The sequence below is a fragment of the Pseudonaja textilis genome, chromosome 1, assembly GCF_049901715.1.
Source record: "Pseudonaja textilis isolate UNSWEBS1 chromosome 1, rPseTex1.2, whole genome shotgun sequence".
Lineage (NCBI taxonomy): Eukaryota > Metazoa > Chordata > Lepidosauria > Squamata > Elapidae > Pseudonaja > Pseudonaja textilis.
The window spans coordinates 160525368-160546606 of NC_141990.1; the positions used below are offsets into that span (position 1 = coordinate 160525368).

At 37.4% G+C, this 21239-nt stretch overlaps 1 protein-coding gene across 3 annotated transcripts in view; it reads left to right on the forward strand.

The window, feature by feature from the left end:
* DRC11 (dynein regulatory complex subunit 11) overlaps positions 1–21239 on the forward strand; it is a 119274-nt gene that overhangs the window by 74593 nt on the left and 23442 nt on the right. For all 3 annotated transcript variants that reach the window (XM_087919560.1, XM_087919559.1, XM_087919561.1), the window contains exons 11-15: positions 1183–1275; positions 1755–1825; positions 3135–3217; positions 7668–7775; positions 10846–11045. In XM_087919560.1, coding sequence (XP_087775686.1) covers positions 1183–1275; positions 1755–1825; positions 3135–3217; positions 7668–7775; positions 10846–11045 — 555 coding nt within the window. The remainder of the gene's footprint in view (positions 1–1182; positions 1276–1754; positions 1826–3134; positions 3218–7667; positions 7776–10845; positions 11046–21239) is intronic.

Consider the following 21239-nt stretch of genomic DNA (forward strand, 5'->3'; position numbering starts at 1 on the left):
TACCAAAAGAGATGGGGCCACCTGATTTCTACTGGGAGACTCTTGCAGACAATTGCCCCAATTTCCTGGAAGTGGGGACTTAGAATAGAAGAGAAGAGAATAGAATAGAATTTTTTATTGTCCAAGTGTGGTTGGACACACAAGGAATTTATCTTGGTGAAAATATTCTCAGATATTAACTTCTCTTAAGGTGACCAGATGGATCAAGCCAGTTCTACAAATACCCATCTGCCTTTATAAGCATGGGTCAGTTATGGCTTTATGAGTCAAATATACACTTTAAATTGTACATAGAAACTAACTAGTTATCAATGCAGTACCCCCAGCATAGAGGTAACCTGCACTCAGCATCAGGGGACCAGTTGTCATGGGGTCTGCTGCACTATGAGCTAACTACACTTTCCCAATATTATTAAAAGGCAGTCCTATATAGAATACCTTGTACTGACATTGAATTATTATAGCCAAATGAGTAGCAGTAGAATAGTGATGAATTACCTTGCACCAGATCATCATTGTTCCTCTAGTCACAGCTTCCATCTGCTTGAGCAGCAGCCAGGAGTCCAAAAAGCCTTCCAAATGGCAAAACTGCTCCTTCAGAGGTAGTGCTTGTCCATCCAGAGTTTTGTTTAATTGTTTGCTTGTTTGTTTAAAAGACTTATATGGCTGCCTATCTAAAAACTTAACTCTGGACAGCTTACAACAAGAATAAAACCCAGAACCATAAAAACTGTAAAAACAAAACAAACCCACCACTTCAGTTATCCCTTTGGGATGCTCTGTAATTAACCCCAGACATCCTCATTCAGCCCCCAGTGCCTAGGTAATAATCCAGGTCTTGATGGCCTTCTAAAAGAATAAAAGGAGAGTGGCCCACCAAATCCATAGGACAGGTGTTCCAGAAGTAGGTGTAGCCACAGCAGAGGTGCACTAGATCCCACTAGATGGCAAGATTTAAGAACAGGGACTTGAAGCATGTCTACTCTATCCAATTTAGTATTTTATTTTGATAATAATGCTTTATTTTGGAGGGAAGGTTATTACAGGTATAATTCTCCCTAAAAATGCTATTAAAATTGGATAATTTTAGTGTTTACCCTTAGCATAACATTTATATTTTCTAGTTGCAGATTTTTTTTTAGCACAGTATTTCTTATTACCTCTATGTATGTGCTCATACAGGTTGATGAGTTAATGCGCCAAGAACTGAAGAATCTAAAATTAGCTGTGGATAGAGAGACAGAGAAAACTGGGAAAAAAGGGAAAAAAGGAAAGGTAACTATTTAGTATGGATTTAGTATAATACTGTATCGGAAGTTGGAGAACATGAAATAAATGTAAACAAAATAACAGCACTTCTTATTATTTATATGAAGACGTAGTTCATCAAAGAGAGCTGTATTCAAATGAATACTTTTGCCATATGTGGAAGTACTACCTTTGCAAAGTATTTTTGCAAAGTATACTTTGCCAAGTGTAAAGCAGGACAAGAAGCAATGGATGGAAACAAATCAAGGAGAGTACCAACTTAGAAATAAGAAGAAATTTCCTCACTTAGAACAGTTAATCAGTGGAACGGCTTGCCTTCAGAAGCTCTGGATGCTCTTATGACTGGAGGTTTTTTTAAGAAGAGATTGGATAATCACTTTTTTAAAATGGTACGGGGTCTCCTTCTTAAGCAAGGAGTTGTACTAGAGAACCTCCAAGGTCTCTTCCAACTATGTTAATCTCTTATTTCTGTTTGTGATCTTCAGAAAAAGAAAAAAGGGAAAAAGGGTGGAGGAAAGAAAAAGTCAAAGAAGGATAAAGATCTGACAGCTGATCGGTAAAGTTGCAGTTTCTCTTCTGAGATTCACACTTAAGTTTTTAAATGCATTAACTCAAATTTGTTGACTATTATGGAGGATCTAACATGGATTATTTTTAAACGTCTAATAATGCAGAAATAAATTTAGATAAAGTCCTATTTGCATAAAGTTTATTTTAGGTTAAATGTACACCAGTTTGTGAGTTTTCTTCATATGTATTAAATATGCATTAAATTTATTCCCTATAGTATATGTGGAACATTTAGTAGTTTTAGATGTGCACCTGAGTTTTCCATCTACATTTAGGATGTGATATATCTATAAGATATATCCTATATCTGATAAATATCTTTCTATAAGAACTATACATTTTCTCTTTTATTCCCATGGTCTAACTGCAGACTAGAATTTAGAATGGATAATTTTAGGTCAGCCTCCTTCATTTGTTGTCTTGCTTGATCTTTGTGCCAAATGGGATATTGGATAGCTGCATAAGAATTATCACCCCAAAGCATCACTGTTATTTCCCTTTGAATTTTCCAAATCTAAATAGTAGGGCCAAATGTTAAATTCAATTTTCTACCAAAAAGCCCTGCTGATATGTAAAATGTGAGTAAAATCTTAACCCTTGCCCATTGCATCAGTATTTCCAACGTTACCTTTAAGTACATAAAAATACTCTTATAGATCACTTTCACGAATAATTCAGTGCTATATGTTTATATTTTATTCCAAGAAAAAATATTATATCAGAGTTGCTTCCAGAAGTCTGTAATTCACAAAGTCTTTCTAAAAAGCAAAATACACAATTCAGAAACTTATTGGCACTGAAATGCAGTAGTATATTAAGAATAGCCCTAAAATAATATGAAAATGTGCATGTGGCAGTGGCTTGAATCACATATGTACTTAAAAACTTCATTCCGTGTGTAAGAAATAATTAGTGATTCTGAATTATAATTTGACCCACCATTTTGAATTAACATTTATAGGATTGCACTATATATAAGACTGTAGTGCTTCATTTTTCAATGCAGATAATCCTCAAGTTACAATTATGACCGTTTTCACACAACTATTGCAGCATCCCATTGTCGCATGACCAAAATTCAGACACATAGCAATTTTTGTTCTAATATATGTAGTTCAGGGTTGAAATGTGGAGTTCTTGATGTTCTCTGAGCTTGTTGTTTGCTAATAGATATTTCATTACTTGACTAGGCAACATCATCAGTGCTAATCCGGTTGAAATATCTGCAGAGACTACTAAGAATATGTGTTTGTCTACAGATATATTTGTGTAACTTATTCTTTATTTCTGTATAGGACTATTGATTCTCTTTACCAAGAGCTGGTAGAAGAAGGAATATTAATAAGAAGTAAAAAAATAAAACTCAGTGATTATGTTGGTAAAGTATAACCTTTATATCTTACTACAGACTATGTGTGATGACCAGGGGCAAGGAACAGAGGCAACACAGTCAGATGATAGTTCAAATCACCCCTTTATTGCTCCAACTTTCCCCCCAAAGCTCGTGTGTTATGCATGTCCTAAAGCAAAGTGATCACACACACACACACACACACTTTCAGCAGCCTTTGGCTGCAAGTAGTCCAGCAAATTCTGTGAGCACAACAGCTGCAAAGTAAGAAATCCAGTGAGGCAAGGGAATAAGTCAATGAGTCCGGGAAGCAAAGGAACATGGCAATGGTTTCAAGAAGAAAAGGAACAAAGCAATTAATCTAGGAAGCAGGAAATAAAGCAAGAAGCCCAGGAAACACCAAACGTCAGCCACGCACATCAAATTCCATGAATTCAGCTTTCATTCCTGACAAACACCCTTCCCCACAGCGTCTCTTTAAGTCTCAATTCCCAGGTGTGCCTCGTGAAAAGGGGTAGGATACTCTCTTCCTGAGTTGGGTCGGCCTGTGCTGTTTCCGCCTCTTCTCCGCTCTCCGTGCTCAGGGATTGGGAGGGGGCAGTTCTTGCTCATTGCCTGAGCTCTGTTGCTCCTCATTTCCAGTGCCTGCCCTCTCTTGGTTGTCCCTACCCCACTCCTCCCTGCTAGCAAGCTGTCCCATTCCTGAGCGGCCCTGGCCTGCCTCCCCACATTCCTTTGAAGCCAACGAAGCCATCCCCTCAATGTCCCATAGCTCCAGCTCCGTCTCCTCTTTCTCTAGATTCAGGCTCCAACAGGGGCCTGACACTGTGTATTTATTTTGGAATTGTATTTATGCAATGTATTATATTGGACTTAAAACATTTGTGACAGAATTGATACTGAATAAATGAACTACAACACCAGTCATTTTAATTTCAGATAAAAGTTACCGAAAATCAGCATCTTGGTGACACAGATTAAAATGTAGATTAAAACAAATTCAGATGACCATCTCTTCAGGGTTTCTGCTACAGTTGACACATTTTAGTAAATTGTTCTTCCTGATAGTAGCAGCAGATCCAAAACAGAATTAATAGACTGATACACTATTTATGGTCTAACTTAAATATTTGATAATCTGTAATAATAATACAAAATTCCAAAGGGAAGTTTTTAAAATCTTACCAGTAACTCGGCCACCCCACTTCCACAGCTGTTCATTAAATAGAAGTAGAAAAACTTGAAAAGCCCAGGGGAGGAGTAGCACAAGGACAAAGAGAATGTTCCTCACAGTTTGGTGGGTGATCTTTAAACTTGTCTAGAATCTAACCTACCACATAGGTTATGTTTTATTCAGTTCTCTTGTATTGATGCAGTAACAATTGAATATTTCAATAGAGTATATTTCTGAGTGAATATAGGATAGATGATACGATTGTAGTGGCATTCTGACAATGCTGTAAGTTTAGATGGCATTCCTGTCTCCAAATTTTAAATACAAAAGTCTAAAAATTAATGCTCACAAAAAATTTCCACACTTTGGAGGATAATTACAATTGTAAATTTATTATTTAGGGTATGTTGGGTGCCTTCTGATTCTATAATTCATCAGTATTGGTTAACACCTCAGTACTGAGCTCTTTCTCAAGTGAATAAGCAATTTATGCTGCATTTGGTTGTGTGTCTGTGTTTTACCATTTTATTTACATATGTACAGTATTAATGCACTGTTTTAGATTTTTAAATTAGCATTCCATAATAAAATAGGGCCCTCAAATTTAATTCAAAAAATGTAGTACGTTCAATCTTTTAAAGCAATAGTGCATTTCCACAAAATGCAGCAGTTATGTAATCCTATGTAAGAACATAGCTCCTTTAAACAGTTGAAAGCAGAGGTGGTATTCAGCAGGTTCTGATCAGTTCTGGAGAACCAGTAGCGGAAATTTTGAGTAGTTCGGAGAACCAGCAAATGCCACCTCTGACTGGACATTTTACAGTATCCTTCACCTGCCATGCCCACCAACCTATGTCCACAGAACTGGTAGTAAAAAAATTTGAATCTCACCACTGGTTGAAAGGATATACCATGCTGGTGCTCCCATGTGCACCAAAATATTTCTTCAGAATCACAGATGAAACACAGCAATCCCAACTGACAGTTTAAATTTATTGGTTATACTTATGGTTGCCTTTGACAAGTCTCTGAATTTTATAGAAGGTCTCACATTTCATCAGAGATAAGAGTAGTTTATACTTTAGATAGTCCTCATTTAACAACAGTAATTGGGACTGAGACTCCATTGCTATGTGATGTCAGGTAGGACATAGAATAGTAGGGTTGGAAGTCTTCTAGTCCAAACCCTGCTTGAGCAGGAAACCTTATAATGTTCTGGATAAATGGCTGCCCAATCTCTTCTTAAAAACTTGCAGTGATGGAGCACCCACAGCTTCTGGAGGCAAGCTGTTCTACTGATTGATTGCTCACCATCTCAGGAAATTTCTTCTTAGATCTAGGTTGGAACCAGAAGATAGGTTCAAGACTCAGAAGGATCTCGACACACTTGAACATTGGGCCCTATCTAACAAAATAAAATTCAATGCAGAGAAAAGAAAGGTTTTACACTTAGGCAAGAAATACCAAATGGACAGGTATAGAATAGGTGTAACCTGGTTCTATAGCAGTAACTGTGAGAGGGATCTTGGAGTCCTAGTTGGCAATCAGTTAAATATAAGCCAGTGATATGCTGCTGCTACCAAAAAACCCTCAAGGCAATCCTAGGCTGCATTAACAGAGATAGAATCAAGATCACATGAAATGTTAGTTTTGCTTATAAGACCTTAGTAAGAACACACTTGAAATATTGCATCCAGTTTTGGTTGCCACAATATAAAAAAGATATTGACTCTGGAAAGAGTGCAGAAAAGAGCCACAAAGATTATTAGGAGGTTAGAAGTTAAAATATATGAAGAACAGAAATATTGGGAATTGGGTATGGCTAGTCTAGTGAAAACAAGGACCAGGGATAAAATGATAGCAGTATTCCCATATTTGAGGGACTGCCAAAATAAGAAGGGTTCACCTATTTACCAAAAAACCAGAAGGTAGGACAAGAAGCAATGGATGGAAACTAATCTAGGAGAAAGCCAACCTAGAACTAAGAGAAATTTCCTGACTGTGAGTATTATTAACCAATAGAACAGCTTGCCTTTAGAATTTGTGGGTGCTCCATCACTGGAGGTTTTTAAGAACAGATTGGAAAGTTGTTTGTCTAGAATGGTATAGGGCAGGGATCCCCAGCCTCTGCCATGGCTCACAACCAGGCCATGGCCTATTCAGAATTGGGCCGTGTGAACGCCTGGCCGCAGTACACACATGCAGCTCAGCTTGCACAAGTGGTGGGCTGGTGGGCAATCATGCGTGTATGTGCTAGAAAGTTGAGCTGCACATGTGCCAGCCTACCATTTGTGTGTCTCAATTCCCCTCCCCCCCACCCCTAACCGGGCCACCAAGCCGCAAAGGTTGGGGACCATTGATATAGGGTTTCCTGTTTATGCAGTGGATTGGATTAGAAGATCTCCAAGATCTTCCAACTCTGTTATTTTGTTGTATCTATTAAGTATCCCTCATTCAGTGCCGTCATAATCTTAAATGGTTGCTGAATAAGTGGACCTTAAGCAAAAACTAGCTATATTATTTACAGTTCATCATGGAAGTTTAGAATCTATGTCTATTTCTCATTCGTGTTAAGAATGCATCAACTAAGAAACTGTTCAAAATGTTTTATTTATGCTCCCTAACAATTTTTACTTGTTTCTACTTAAATGGACCACTGCTTAAGTATGAGCCAGCAGTGTGTCAAAACTGTCAAGGCTGCATTAACAGAGGGACAGCATCAATATCATAAGAACTGATAATACACTCTTGTACTGCAAAAGTGAAGCCACATTTGGAATACTGCATCCAGTTTTGATCACCATGATACAAAAAAGATGCTGAGCCACTAGAAAGAGTACAGAGAAGGGCATCAAAGATTATAAGAGCACTGGAGGTTAAATTGTATGATGAATAGTTGCAGGAGTTAGGTATGTCTAGCCTATCGAAGAGAAGGACTTTGGGTGACATGATAGCTGTCTTCCAATACTTGGGAGACTATCACAAGAGAAGATTATTCCCCAAAGCACCAGAGGGCAGGACAAGAAGTATGGGTGGAGGCTTGTCAAAAACTGTGCGAAACTAAAACCAAGGGGACTGAGAACAATTAATTAGCGGAACAACTTGCCTCGTGGAGTTGTGGGTGCTTCATTACTATTGGCTTTCAAAAATGGACTGGACAGTTATTTGACTGGGAATAATATAAGGTCTCCTTCCTTGAGCAGTGGTTTGGACTAGGTTCCTTCCAAACCTATGATCCAGTGTTCTATATTCTACTTTTTAAAACTAAGCTTTTTGTATGGCACATTTGTTTCCTCCTTGTAGGTGAATACAGCTATCTGGGGACTACACTTCGACAGATAGATGTAGAACCAATGCCTTCTCTTACAGATGTGAAGCAACTTATAGTTCTGTATGGAATATTGCCATTAGGTAAGTTCAGAGGAGAACTGGCCAAAGGGCAGAACACCATGCTTGGGTTCCTGACAGTTTCATATTTTTATTAACTACGACAGTGTTCGATTTGTTTCTTTTGAAATAATTTTATATGGTTCTTATCTCTTAAAAGTATTTTCAGCTAAGGTAAAATAATTGTCCAATTTAAAAAGTTTTAACTGCAGCACCACTCTTTTTATAATTTTATTTCCATCATGCCAGTTTGGCGGCTGCAGTAGATACAAAAATGCCATTTGGGGAATATAACAAATCAAGTCTCCAGTGTTTAAATGAAGTTTGAAGGAAGGGTGAGATTGAATTTTTGAAAAATTAGCTAACTTTTCCCTCTTTATTTATTTAGTTAAAAGAAAGATACACTTCTAAGTGTAACTTTCTTTTAATTAAGAGATAATATCAATAAATAGACAAAAAAATTCTCAAGTTATACAATTATGTTCAATATACATTAATAAATTGTAAAACATATCAAGCAAAATACATTGAATTCTACTTATGACAGATATAAAAAAAATATAAACTGTTGAGCTTAGGGCCATATGTTCAATGTATTATTATTTATAAATACCAAGCCATTATTTGTAAGAAGGCTTGGAGAAGGCTTTAATGCTGGGAAAGGTGGAAGGAAAAAAGAAGAAGAGGAAAACCAGCTTCGAGATGGGTAGACTGAATTACAATGGTGATGGGGGTGCTGTTGGAATTGCTGAAGGACAAAATAGGGACTGATCATCATGGAAAAAATCTATATGGTCTCTAAGAATCAATTTGATGGGATGTAACCAATCAATCAGAAAATCAATCAGAAAAATTAATCAGAAAAAAAGAGAAGGGAAAAAAAGAAAAGGGTAAAACTAAATTAATATATGTAATTTCTGACATCTCTTCTTTGTGCTTTGACTGGTTTACAGTACTTATTAATGTAAACTTCAGAAACCATACTCTAAATGTATATATTTTCCTTGCTGCATGATATGTAATATATTGGGAAACTATTTGTTCTTCAGTTTAGTTAAACTACTAGTCCTTGAAGTTCTGGCCATTGCACCATTCCTGTAGCCATGTGATTATGATTCAGGTGCTTGGCAACCAATTCACCCGTAGTTGCAACCCAACCCACGCTGCAGTCATGTAATTGCCAATTTGCAATTTTCTCTCCAGCTTTCTCACAAGCAAAGTCAAATGGGAAGCTGGCAGGGAAGGTTGCATGTCACTTCAGTAAGTCCCCTCAGCCTCCCTGCAGTCACATGGCATAGCACTGTTTCCCCCAGCCTCTTTCCACTTGTCTGGCACCCTGCTCCCCTCAGCCTGCATTCTCACATCCTTTACTGGGCCTCTCCCACCCCCTGCGGGTTCCTTCATAGCACCCTCATGTTGCTTACCTAGGATTCTCATGGCTTCCTTCTTAGTGATCTGCACATCTTGTAATTGCAATTTAATTTAATTTATTTGATTTGTCAATCGCTTACAAGATAATAGGTATAAGTAAAAATATAGTTATGAATGCATGGATACATATAAGAAAAATAAAAGAAACAATAGGACAGGGACGGTAGGCACGTTTGGTGCGCTTATGCATGCCCCCTACAGATCTCTTAGGAAACGGATGAGGTCAATAGTAGAAAGTCTAAGGTTAAAGTTTTTGGGGTTTGTTGAAGAAACCACAGAGTCAGGTAGAGTGTTCCAGACATTGACCACTCTGTTGCTGAAGTCGTATTTCCTGCAATCAATTTGATGTAGTTAACCTTGAGTTTGTATCTATTGTGTGCTCTTGTATTGTTATGGTTGAAGCTGAATTATTCATTGACCAGTAGGACATTGCAATGTATGATTTTATATACTATACTTAGATCGGACTAGAGGTGGAATAGTTCTAGGTTTTCTAGCTGTAGAATTTCAAGCCTGGTGGTATAAGGTATTCTGCAACGAGTTAGAGGAGTGGAGAACTCTTCTTGTGAAATATTTCTGGACTTTCTCAACTGTGTTAATATCAGATACATAATGTGGGTTCCAGACTGATGAGCTGTATTCAATTATTGGTCTAGCAAATATTCTTGCTAAGTGATGCAGTCATATGATATTTCATTACAACTGAATCAGTTAGTGACAGCAATCCCAATCTCCAGGGCTGTTGTAACTTAGGTACTGCTGTAAATATATAATACGTTATTTTTGCAATTGCTGCATAGTCTCCAAGTTTAAGTTACCAATCAGATATTTTCCAATGCTCAACAAAGTTTGTCAGGAAATCCAACACCCTGCACAAGCAGGAGACTCTATATCATTCTGGACAAATGACTGTCCAAACTCTTCTTAAAAACCTCCAGTGTTGGAACACCCACAAATTCTGAAGGTAAGCTGTTTGACTGGTTAATTGTTCTCGCAGTCAGGAAATTTCTCCTTAGTTCTAGGTTGGTTCTCTCCTTCATAGGTCGCCATCCATTGCTTCCTGTTCTGCCTTCTGGTGCTTTTGAGAATAAGTTGATTTCCTTTTCTTTGTGGCATCCACAGATATTGGAACACTGTTATCGTGTCACCCCCTGGTCCTTCTTTTCACCAGACTAGACATACCCAACAACTGCAACTGTTCCTGCAACTGTTTTAGCCCCAGCTCCCTGATCATCATTGTTGCTCTTCTCTCCACTCTTTCCAGAGTGTCAATCACTTTTTATATTCCAAGTGTAAAACCTTCTTAAGTACTATCTCATTCCACACCCTGATTAGATTTTAAACAGGTGGCTTGAACAAAATTTGTTTAGAATTCACTTAATTTAAACCAAAAAAATACTAGTTTTTGCTAGGTCATTGTAAAAGAAAGGTTCGATTTTAATTGTTTAGAAAATATTTTTTTTTACAAAAAAGTTTGCTTCATCTCCAGCCTGGAAATGAAAGTTCTCTTTTGATCCATTCTGTTGCCAAGCCTTTGTCAGTCCCATTAGTTGGTTTTTCCCATGTCTAGCACTTAGACATTACAGTTTAGGCTATTAGAATGAAACTTTCTTTAAACATACATTTCGAATAATTGTGTCATTGTACTAATTTTATTCTATAGGTTCTCAGTCTGTCCATGAAAAGGCTCCTCTGGTGAAAACCTTGCTCTTGGTTGGCCCTGTAGGAGTAGGGAAAAAAATGCTTATTCATGCCCTGTGCACAGAAACAGGAGCCAATCTGTTCAATTTATCTGCAGCAAATATTTCTGGTAAATATCCTGGCAAGGCTGGTCTTCAATTGATGCTACACATGGTTTTTAAGGTAGGGTCCAAAAATGTTTCATTAATATTCACTTACAATATTAATGTTCAAGATTTTAGTAGACAATAGATAATGTATTATGCTCCACTTCTATTTAATTGTGACAGTGAATAATTATAACAATGAAAATTCAGACCGTTAAAATAATTTGTTAGCGCTCAATGTTTCCTGTCTTTCCAAAATCTTTTTACATTCGTGTATACATTTTGAAATCTTCTTTTCTTTGACTGATTTAATCTTCAATCGTACAGATCTTGGGCAATAAAGATTAGTGGTTTTCCAGATGTGAGAACATTTTGACCTCAGAAACCTTGTTTTGGCTCCTGTGGAAAACTGAGAATAAGTTGCTTTTGTGCTGCTAACCAAAAAAAAAAAATGAACTGCAAGATAGCCTCCAGCACTCCTGCAAAACAGTTAATAATCTATGCCAGTTTAAGAGCTAGGCTCAGTTAATTGCACTCATTGGTTTCAGTGGAAGTAACTTGTATAGGAAAAATGGGGAGGGCAGAATGTCTGGGAAAATAAAAAATTTGAGGAAGAGAATACTTACTTGCTTTTGTCTTGTTGGTTAAAACCTTGTAGAATTTAAAGAAAACTCTAACATCAAAAGACTTAGAAACAAGAGGATTAGCTATACAGATAGTCCTTATTTAACAACCACAAATATGACTGGCAACTTGGTTGTTAGCAAAGCACTTGCTAAGTGAAACTGTAATGTTGCTTATGATTTTATCTTCCTTCGCTATACAGACCTGCAAAGGTTGTAAATTAGACAATTTGTCACAAAATTATTTTTCATCATTGTTTTTTATTTGTGAATGGTCATTAAATAAAACAGTCACTAAATGACAGGTACCTATGTTACTTTTGTGATCTTTCATATTCTTATGATAAAATACATTGTATTAATACACATGGATTTTCATGTTTGATTTTAAAATGTCCTTTGAGGGGATCACATTTTCATTGTGAAATCAGTGGACAAAAAAAACCTTAAGAATTTAAAATTAATCTTTTTTAAGTAATATTCCCCTCACAAGATTACACAATATTTTTCCAGCCAGGGATAGATGGAATTTTAGAGTTTTTGCTCACCAATCATTTTTCAAAATTGGTCAGTGCCTAAATTAATATTAAGCAGAAAATATGAGGGTGGATAACACTGCTTAATGACACAAACTACAGTTCTATTATCAGCTGATGTAAATTACTCAGAAACTTTGTAATGAATCATTAAAAAGTACTTGATGAAATTATTAATTATCAATTCGTCTATTAGGTTTTTAAAGCCATACCAACAAGATTATTATGGAAATTATCAATATGTCTGCTAATATTTTCATCTTTCTTTTAACTTGTCATTAAACTTCCTTTTGCAAAGAGGTAACTGTGGCAAAGAGCTGCCTCAGATTTTAACCATTTTCTGACATTCGTTGTAGACTGGCACTCAAATAGTTCTAAATTGATGTGTACAGAATTATTAATTAAGAATTCTAATTTTCAGTGGAAAAGATTTATACATAGCAGGAGTGTTATACCTACATATAATCATTTCATTTCAGAGGGTTATATTATGCTACTCCATTTCTAACCAAAAGGTAAAAAGTTTTGCTAACAAACGTTAAAGCCTAATGGGAACCATCACCAAAATACAACCTAAATAGTTGAAGAAAATGTTTTTCAATTATTTTGAAATACCTTAACTAACAACTTAAAGTGGTATTAGGTAGGCTAAGGAGCCATCTGCTGGTGACTTTAAAAAATGAAGAACATAACTCTGCTAAAAAAATCAGTTATAAATTGATTATATAGTTTGTTTATTCATAGATACTACCTATTCATGGTTCATTCAAATGAAGTATTCATAGCATAGCAATATATGGTCTGTTATGTGTCCCCTAGCAATGTCAATTAATTATGTGTGTCTTTGTTGGTTAATAAAAAAATAGCAGACTTCTGACCACATTTAGATATGCTGCACTAAATAATATTATTTGCTGTATAGATAATAATAATAATAATAATAATAATAATAATAATAATAATAATAATAATAATAGCTGTATAGATATAGTTCCTTCACAGATATTCATATTAAAATATTACCAGAAAGTTAGTATCAATAAGTTGGGATTTGTCCCTGTTTTCTTCATAATACCAATTGCTAATTTAACTGCAAACCAGAACTTTTTTCCTTCTGTTCCAAAAAAAAAAACATAAAATGATACTAATATTCTGGTGTCTTCAATTAACTATCTTGCTAGTATTGTACAGCAGATGGTTTCTTGCAGAGAAAAATGTATATACTTCAGAAGCTCCTCAGAAGTCATATAATTTATTAAAAAAGAAATGTCTCCCAAGGAGTATGTTTATAGCGTTCAATTGATTCCAGCTGGAGGTATTAAATAATTGAAGTATTAACAACTTAATTTATTCTATACAGTTAAAATTTTGCACTGTCTGTATATTAATCTTTTGGTAATAGTGCTATCGAAATCCCTAATTATATAGGATTATTTTTTAAACACTGTCTTGATATATCTTAAAGTTGATATTTATGCAGTCTATTATATCATTTCCATGTGGGCAATAAGAATCATGCAGAAAAATAACTGACAACAGTTTCTTGTGTCATTCCCTGTGTCTTTCGTTTGCTTATATTCCTTTGTTTAAATTGGCATATTATCAGAATAAGATTTATTTTAGGATGTAATATATTATTGTTTGCCGCTTTTATATCCAATCCCACTTTTTCTGTAGGACTCTAGTGATTTTCATTCAGATCAGTCATACTATATGACATAACATATAAAATACAAGATTAAAATATGTACAAATTAATCAGATCTTACCTAGGAACTAGCAACATTAATTGTGTTCTGTCATGCTGTCATGAGGTCCTCAAGTATACACTATTAGGGTCGCAAAGGGCAGATATACATATGTGCTGTTGTTCTACATGTCACACCAATCACAAATAGTAGAAGCCACCAGATAACCCCATTTGTTGAGAGTATCTCTGGATCTTGGACCCATGCACAATCTAATCAATAATTTCCATACTTCCCAGTTTTCATCAGACACAGGTGCTACCTATTCTATTGGTTCCATCCGGTGTTGGTTCTTTGTAGTTTTCCATAGGTCCACTCTGCTTTCAAAGTCTTCCATTGATGTAAGGAAGCTTTTCCTGGATTTTAATCGTTGATAAGCTGGTTGTAGGCCATATAGAGGGTGTTACGTAAATATAGAAGATTTAAGCCTCTCTCTGTATGCTGTTGCTTCTCTGCGAATAGCAGGCAGGGCAATGTCAGCTTGGTGGTAGATCTTCTCAAGAGGGGTAGGTTTAAGGCATCTGGTAATAATTCTGCTAGCTTCATTCAGAGCAACATCTACTTTCCCAGCATGTGCTGATTTATACCAGACTGGGGAAGCATATTCACCTGAGGAATAGCAAATTAAGGACTTTTGGTTTAGCACTCCAGGTAGAGCTCATTGTTTCCTGAGAACATTATTTCATCCACTGACTTCAGTTTAGTGTTGGTACAAGGTTGCTTATATGTTAGGGAATCTAGAGTGAGCCCCAAATATTTAGTGTTGTGGCAATGCTCTAATAACATCCCTTTCCCTATAATATGTAGCTTCGTAGCAGCCTGCTTATTGCTATCCTTATTGCAAAGATGGAAGGTGCATACCTGAGTTTTGTTGGATTTGGTCTTAACTGGTTTTGATACTTTTGATTCAGCTCTACCAGGGCTTTGTTAAACATTGTTCAACTTCCCCAAATGATTTTCCCTGTACAGCTATTGCTTGATTGTCAGCATACAGAATTGTTAGTACTTTCGGGGAGCAGCTGATCATTGGTGTAAATATTAAAAAGAATTGGAGCCAATACACTACCCTATAGTAAGCCATTCCTTTGGACCTCCATCTGCTTGGTCTTCCCTGGAACTCCACAAAAATCATGCAGTTCTCAAGCAGATTCCTGATGTTATTTGTAAGTTTAAAATCTTTGGTCATATCATAAGCTTTCTGCTTTAGTCTTCTAAGATTGATAGTATCATATGTGGCAATGAGATCTATAAATACAGTTCCTGTTACACTGCTCTTTTGGAATCCGTCTGCAATATACTGGGTTAGATTCAGGATCTGTGCGGTGCAACTTTTTTCCAGGTGGAATCCAGTCTGCTGCAGGATGACGAGTTCTACAGCTACAGTGAGGCGATGTTGTATCGTTCTTTCTAAGATTTTATAGGAATGTCACAAGAAAAAATTGGACAGTAGTTCTTAGGTTTTTGGATTCTTTAAGGGCTTTTAAACAGAGGTGGTATTCAACCGGTTCACACCAACTCGGGCGAACTGGTACCGGTTATTTGCCATGGGTCGCCAAACCGATGGTGACCCCTGGCTGGCCACGCCCCCAACCTGCCCAGTCACTCACTTGCGATCGCTCTCCTAGCTTTCCATTCCCCATGTCCTCTTTTCTCCCCGGGAGAAAGGAAAAAAGGCATGGACGCTGCAAGTATCGCTTTCCCCATGTGAGTAAAGTGCCTGGAGTGAGAAGGAGTGTGGTCTGACAGAGGGGATGGGGGTGAGTTGAGCCTTGGAACACTTTTGCAATGTAAAAGAAATGCATTTTGGAAGCAGGTCCTTTAAAAACTTCTCCAAGGATTCCCCATGGTTGCTGCAGGTATCGTTTTTCCCTTGTGAGTTAAAGTGCTGGAGTGAGAAGGAGTGCGGTCTGACGGGGTGGGGGAATCCACTCCAGCCTTGGAGAAATTTAAAGGAGCTGCTTCCAAAATGCTTGTCTGTTAAGTGCGCTCTCTCTCTCTCTCTCTCTCTCTGAGAGAGAGAGAGAGAGAAAGAAAGAAAGAAAAGAAAGAGAAAGAAAGAAAGAAAGAAAGAAAGAAAGAAAGAAAGAAAGAAAGAAAGAAAGAGAGATAAAACTCTGAGCTATTATTTTTAATTGTTCCATTATTTATCATGTGTTAATATTTTACACTGTCCCTACACCTAGAATGATTTTTTGCCTTTCTTTTGCCCAGGGCTACCACATATTTTTCAGGGTTTACATGCGTTCAATGTTAATAGTCCAGAGCATAAAATACACGTGTTTAACGAGAGTTGAAAGGGACCTTGGAGGTCTTCTAGTCCAACCCCCAGACAAGAAAACTAAGGATGCCAAACTCTGGGTAGATCCAATCCACCATCACCCAAAACTAGGCATGCACGCCCCTAACTACCTCAATTCCAACTACAGCTGGCCTTAAATGCAAGCTACTCAATGCAAGAAGCCTTGTGGATAAAATACCTGAATTTCTCCTCTTACTAAATATGGATAAATTCAACATCATATTTGTCTGTGAAACATGGCTCAACGCATCTCTCCCTGACTCCATTACCACAGTAAGAGACTATCATGTTTACCGATCAAATCATGAAATTCGTAGAGGAGGTGGTGTTGCTATCTTCTATAAAAAGTCCTTACATCTAAAAAACATCCAAGTTACCCAGGAGCTTGCTCTTCCTGAGACCATCATCTGTGAACTATCCTTAAATATCACATTTCGATTCTTACTATGTTACAGAGCACCTGATTATGACATCGAACATGTAAAGAAGCTAAATTCACTACTAACATGGACAACATCCTGCCCACACACTTTTATCTTTCTTGGTAACTTCAATCTACCTCATATTAACTGGACCCTAAATGAATGAACCCATACATGCAACCTTCTACAATGCTGTTACAAATCTGGGACTGGAACAACTAGTAAGCAACAATGCTAGACTTAACAACTGTTCAATCTCATCTTCTGCAATAGTTTGAATTTAATTTACAGAATACAAACTAAAGAACCCTTTTCCAACAGTGACCACAATATGATTGACTTTTGTCTCAACATACGCCCACACAAAAATCATCACAATGACGTAATCCCCAGTTATAATTTCAAAAAAGGCAACTATGATCTTATAGACAACAATCTCTCATCCTCTGATTGGCAGTCTCTATTCCCTGGATGCAATACTGTTGAAGACCATTACAACATATTTTTACTTAAAGTCAAAAGAGTCATCAAACTAAATGTACCAATAACAACTCCCCCCAAAAAAAACAGATTACCCATAACAATAAGGAAACTTCAATCCAAAAAGATACCACTCTGACGGAAAAACAAATCTGGTCACGTTGCCAACTTCAAAAGCCGATACAAAAATTTATGCCACCAGATAAAGACTGAATGCACCAATTATCACATTAAACAAGAGGAAAACCTTCTATGCACCAATTCCACCTGCGCTTTTTACAATTTTGTAAACAATAAACTAAAAGACTCAAGGTCCATTCCACCCCTGATAGGACCTAATGGTAAAGACTGCAACAACGACACCATTAAAGCCAACCTCTTTAATACATTCTTTGGTTCAGTATTTGTAAACAGCAATGGATGCCCAGTATTTCCTAGCCGAACCACAGAAAACTACAGTGATCTAATACATACCAATTTTACAGAAGACAATGTTGAAAAAGCACTACGCAATCTAAAACCATCTCTATCTATTGGACCAGATGGAATATGTGCCTACTTCTTAAAAAAGCTATCCACTGCCATAGCAGAACCTCTGAGCGTAACCTTTGAAAAATCTTTCAGGACCAGCTCCTTACCTAACCTATGGTCACAAGCCACGGTCATCCCCATCTTCAAAAAGGGAGACCCCAGCCTAGTTGAAAATTACAGACAAATCGCCTTATGCTGCATCACCTGTAAAGTCATGGAATCAGTTATTAACCAATCCATTATCCTCCACTTAGAGACGAACAGCCTACTCTCTAATAAACAATTTGGTTTCAGAAAAAAACTATCCTGTAATCTGCAACTCTTACACTGCAGAAACATATGGACTACACAACTCGATCAGGGCAAAACAATAGACGCAATCTACATAGACTTCTGTCAAGCCTTTGATTCAGTGGTACACGACAAACTACTCCTAAAACTAAAATCTTATGGTATCTCTGGACAACTGCAGAACTGGATAGAAGCATTCCTGTCAAACAGACAACAAATGGTCAAAATTGGGAATGTCCTATCAAATTCTGTACCTGTCAATAGTGGTGTCCCTCAAGGCAGTATTTTAGGACCAGCTCTTTTCATACTCTACATAAATGACCTCTGTGATCACTTTAAGAGCAACTGCGTTATCTTCGCTGATGATGTAAAGCTGTTTAATAACACAGACAATACTGCTACCCTTCAAAAAGATCTTGACTATATATCAGAATGGTCATACAAATGGCAACTTCAAATCTCAACAAATAAATGCTCTGTCTTACATATTGGCAAAAAAAATAAGAAAATAAAATACAAGCTGAATAGTCAAGATCTTGTTGATGATCCAAGCTCTGTAAAGGACCTTGGAATATTCATCTCTAATGATCTAAGTGCTAGAGCCCACTGTAACTACATAGCCAAAAAGGCATTAAAAGTTGTTAACCTAATCCTACATAGCTTTTTCTCTGGTAATATCACACTACTAACTAGAGCATACAAAACATTTGCTAGACCAATACTCGAATATAGCTCATCAGTCTGGAACCCACATTACGTATCTGATATTAGCACAGTTGAGAAAGTCCAGAAATATTTCACAAGAAGAGTTCTCCACTCTTCTACTCATTAGAAGAGGTAGAATACCTTATGCCACCAGACTTGAAATTCTAGACCTAGAAAACCTTGAATTACGCCGTCTTCGGTCTGATCTAAGTATGGTATATAAAATCATACATTGTAATGACTTATCTGTCAATGAATATTTCAGCTTCAACCATAACAACACAAGAGTAAACAATAGATACAAACTCAAGGTAAACCGCACCAAACTTGATTGCAGGAAATACGACTTCAGCAATAGAGTGGTCAATGTCTGGAATACTCCACCTGATTCTGTGGTTTCTTCCCCAAACCTCCAAAACTTTAACCTTAGACTGTCTACTAATGACCTCACCCCTTTCCTAAGAGGTTTGTCGGCGTGCATAAGCGCACCAATGTGCCTACCGTCCCTGTCCTATTGTTTCTTTTATTTTTTCTTACATGTACCCATTTCATGTATTCATAAGTATGTATATACTTATACCTATTATCTTGTAAGCAATTGACAAATCAAAATAAATAAAATAAATAGAAATCCTGGGAAAGGTGTCAGAATAATACTTAGAAGGGTCCTTGAGGTGAACCCTATACCATTTCAGAGAAATGGCTGTCCAGTCTTTTCTGAAAAACTTCCAGTGATTGAGCACCCAGAACTTCTGGAGACAGGCAGTTCCACTGGTTAATTGTTCTCACTGTCAGGAATTTCTCCTTAGTTATAGGTTGCTTCTCTCTGTTCAGTTTCCATCCATTGCTTCTTGTTTGTTTTCTGCTTCTTTGGAAAATTCATTGTCCCCCTTTCTTTGTGGCAGCCCCTTAAAAGCCTGTTGCCTATCACACTCTTGGGTAAAGCATGTGAGCCATTTTCTCCTTTCAGTGGTCCATGAAAGTACATCTATAATATGCAGATAATAAAGTAAAAAAAAGGTGAACAACATTTTTACAGAACTATAGATAAGTTGAGGCTGGGTGACAAGGAATGGCTGGGAGGGGAGGGGCCAGGTGAGGCACCCCTTGATGTGAGTGACATTGAGTTGGCCACGCCCACCAAGTCACATGATCACCAAGCCACGCCCACCAAATAAGCCACGCCCACAGAACCGGTAGTAAAAAAAATTGAATTCCACCACTGCTTTTAAACCTGCTACAACCTTAGCCTGTCACCAGATGCTAGGAATCTCACTTTGTTCCAAGCATTCATTAAACATTTCTACTAGCCACTGTCTTGCTTTTGGTCCAATTGCTTTATCTGTTCAAATAATGATGTTATCCAAATCAACAGCTCTCCATGGCCTATTCTCCCTTATAAGTCTCAGTTCTTCTATAATAAAGGGGGACAATAGATTAGTCCTTTCCTCCTCCTCATTTGTATTGATCTTAATCTTGTGTTTTGATGACCTTTTATCTGGGTTGCTCTTCTTAAGAAGCTGACTGGCTATTTGGTCTGCAATCACGTTGGCATGATCTCTACTGTAAGTTGGATCATTATTTAGGTGACTCACTTAGTGGTTACTTGTGCTCATGTCCAGTTCCTCTATTGTTTTAATTCAGATTTCTCTCTTCACTTCAGCTATAGAAATAATTAGCTGCTGTCCTGCATTTACTGCGTCTTCTGCCATAGGATCAGTCTCAAAAGAGTAAGATACTTCTGCAATTTGTCCTTTGTTTCTGCTGTAAAGCCTTAGATATAGTGGGCTTTGCAGCCCCTTGGGACTGATAGCCAGGAACATTTTTTAATGACTTCCACAAATTCGTTGTAATTGCTCAATTCAGCTATTAATTGGGTAGCAGCATTGTCTAATAGTCTCTGAAATTTAGGCCAGTCGGCTGCTTTTGAAGTTATATCTACATCTAAAGGGGATGTTGTGAGGTCGAATTACAGCAGTAACCTGGCATATAATTTGGTCAATGCTGGGAATTTGGGATAATTTATACAAGGTTTTTATATTCTTTTATGCCGCCTTGAGTCACCATATGCGAATAGGCGGCAATATAAAGTTCCCAAATAAATTTCCTAAATAATAAATTAAACAAATAGGTGGGCAGATTACTTTGATACATTGCTGAATTATGGTCACTCACAAATATCAAATCCAGGTTTTATTCCCTGCACCATCTTCCACTGTTAAATGAAGCTGGTAATTTGTTGTCATGTAAAAGAGTCAAGTTATTCAAATCCACCCACTGTGTCACAGCCTCCCAATTTCTATTCTCATCAGGGTGTCCCAGGGGTGGGATTCTACTGGTTCGGACCGGTTCTATAGAACCGCTTGTTACGATTCTGCACAGTTTGGAAAACTGGCAAATCATGCCTCTGGCTGGCCCTGCCCCTCCCCACCCACCCCTCCCCTCCCCTCCCGCCCAGTCAGTCCTTATCATGCATGTGCGGCATCACAAGCATGCCTGACATCACTGACTGCATTCTCCCCCACCTAGTCATTCCTTAAGATATTTCTTTTTTTTTTTTCCTCCTGACAATCAGCTGTTCCAACAATCAGTTGTGCCGGGATCCCCCTCACTGTCTTGCTGCTTTGCCAAGGAG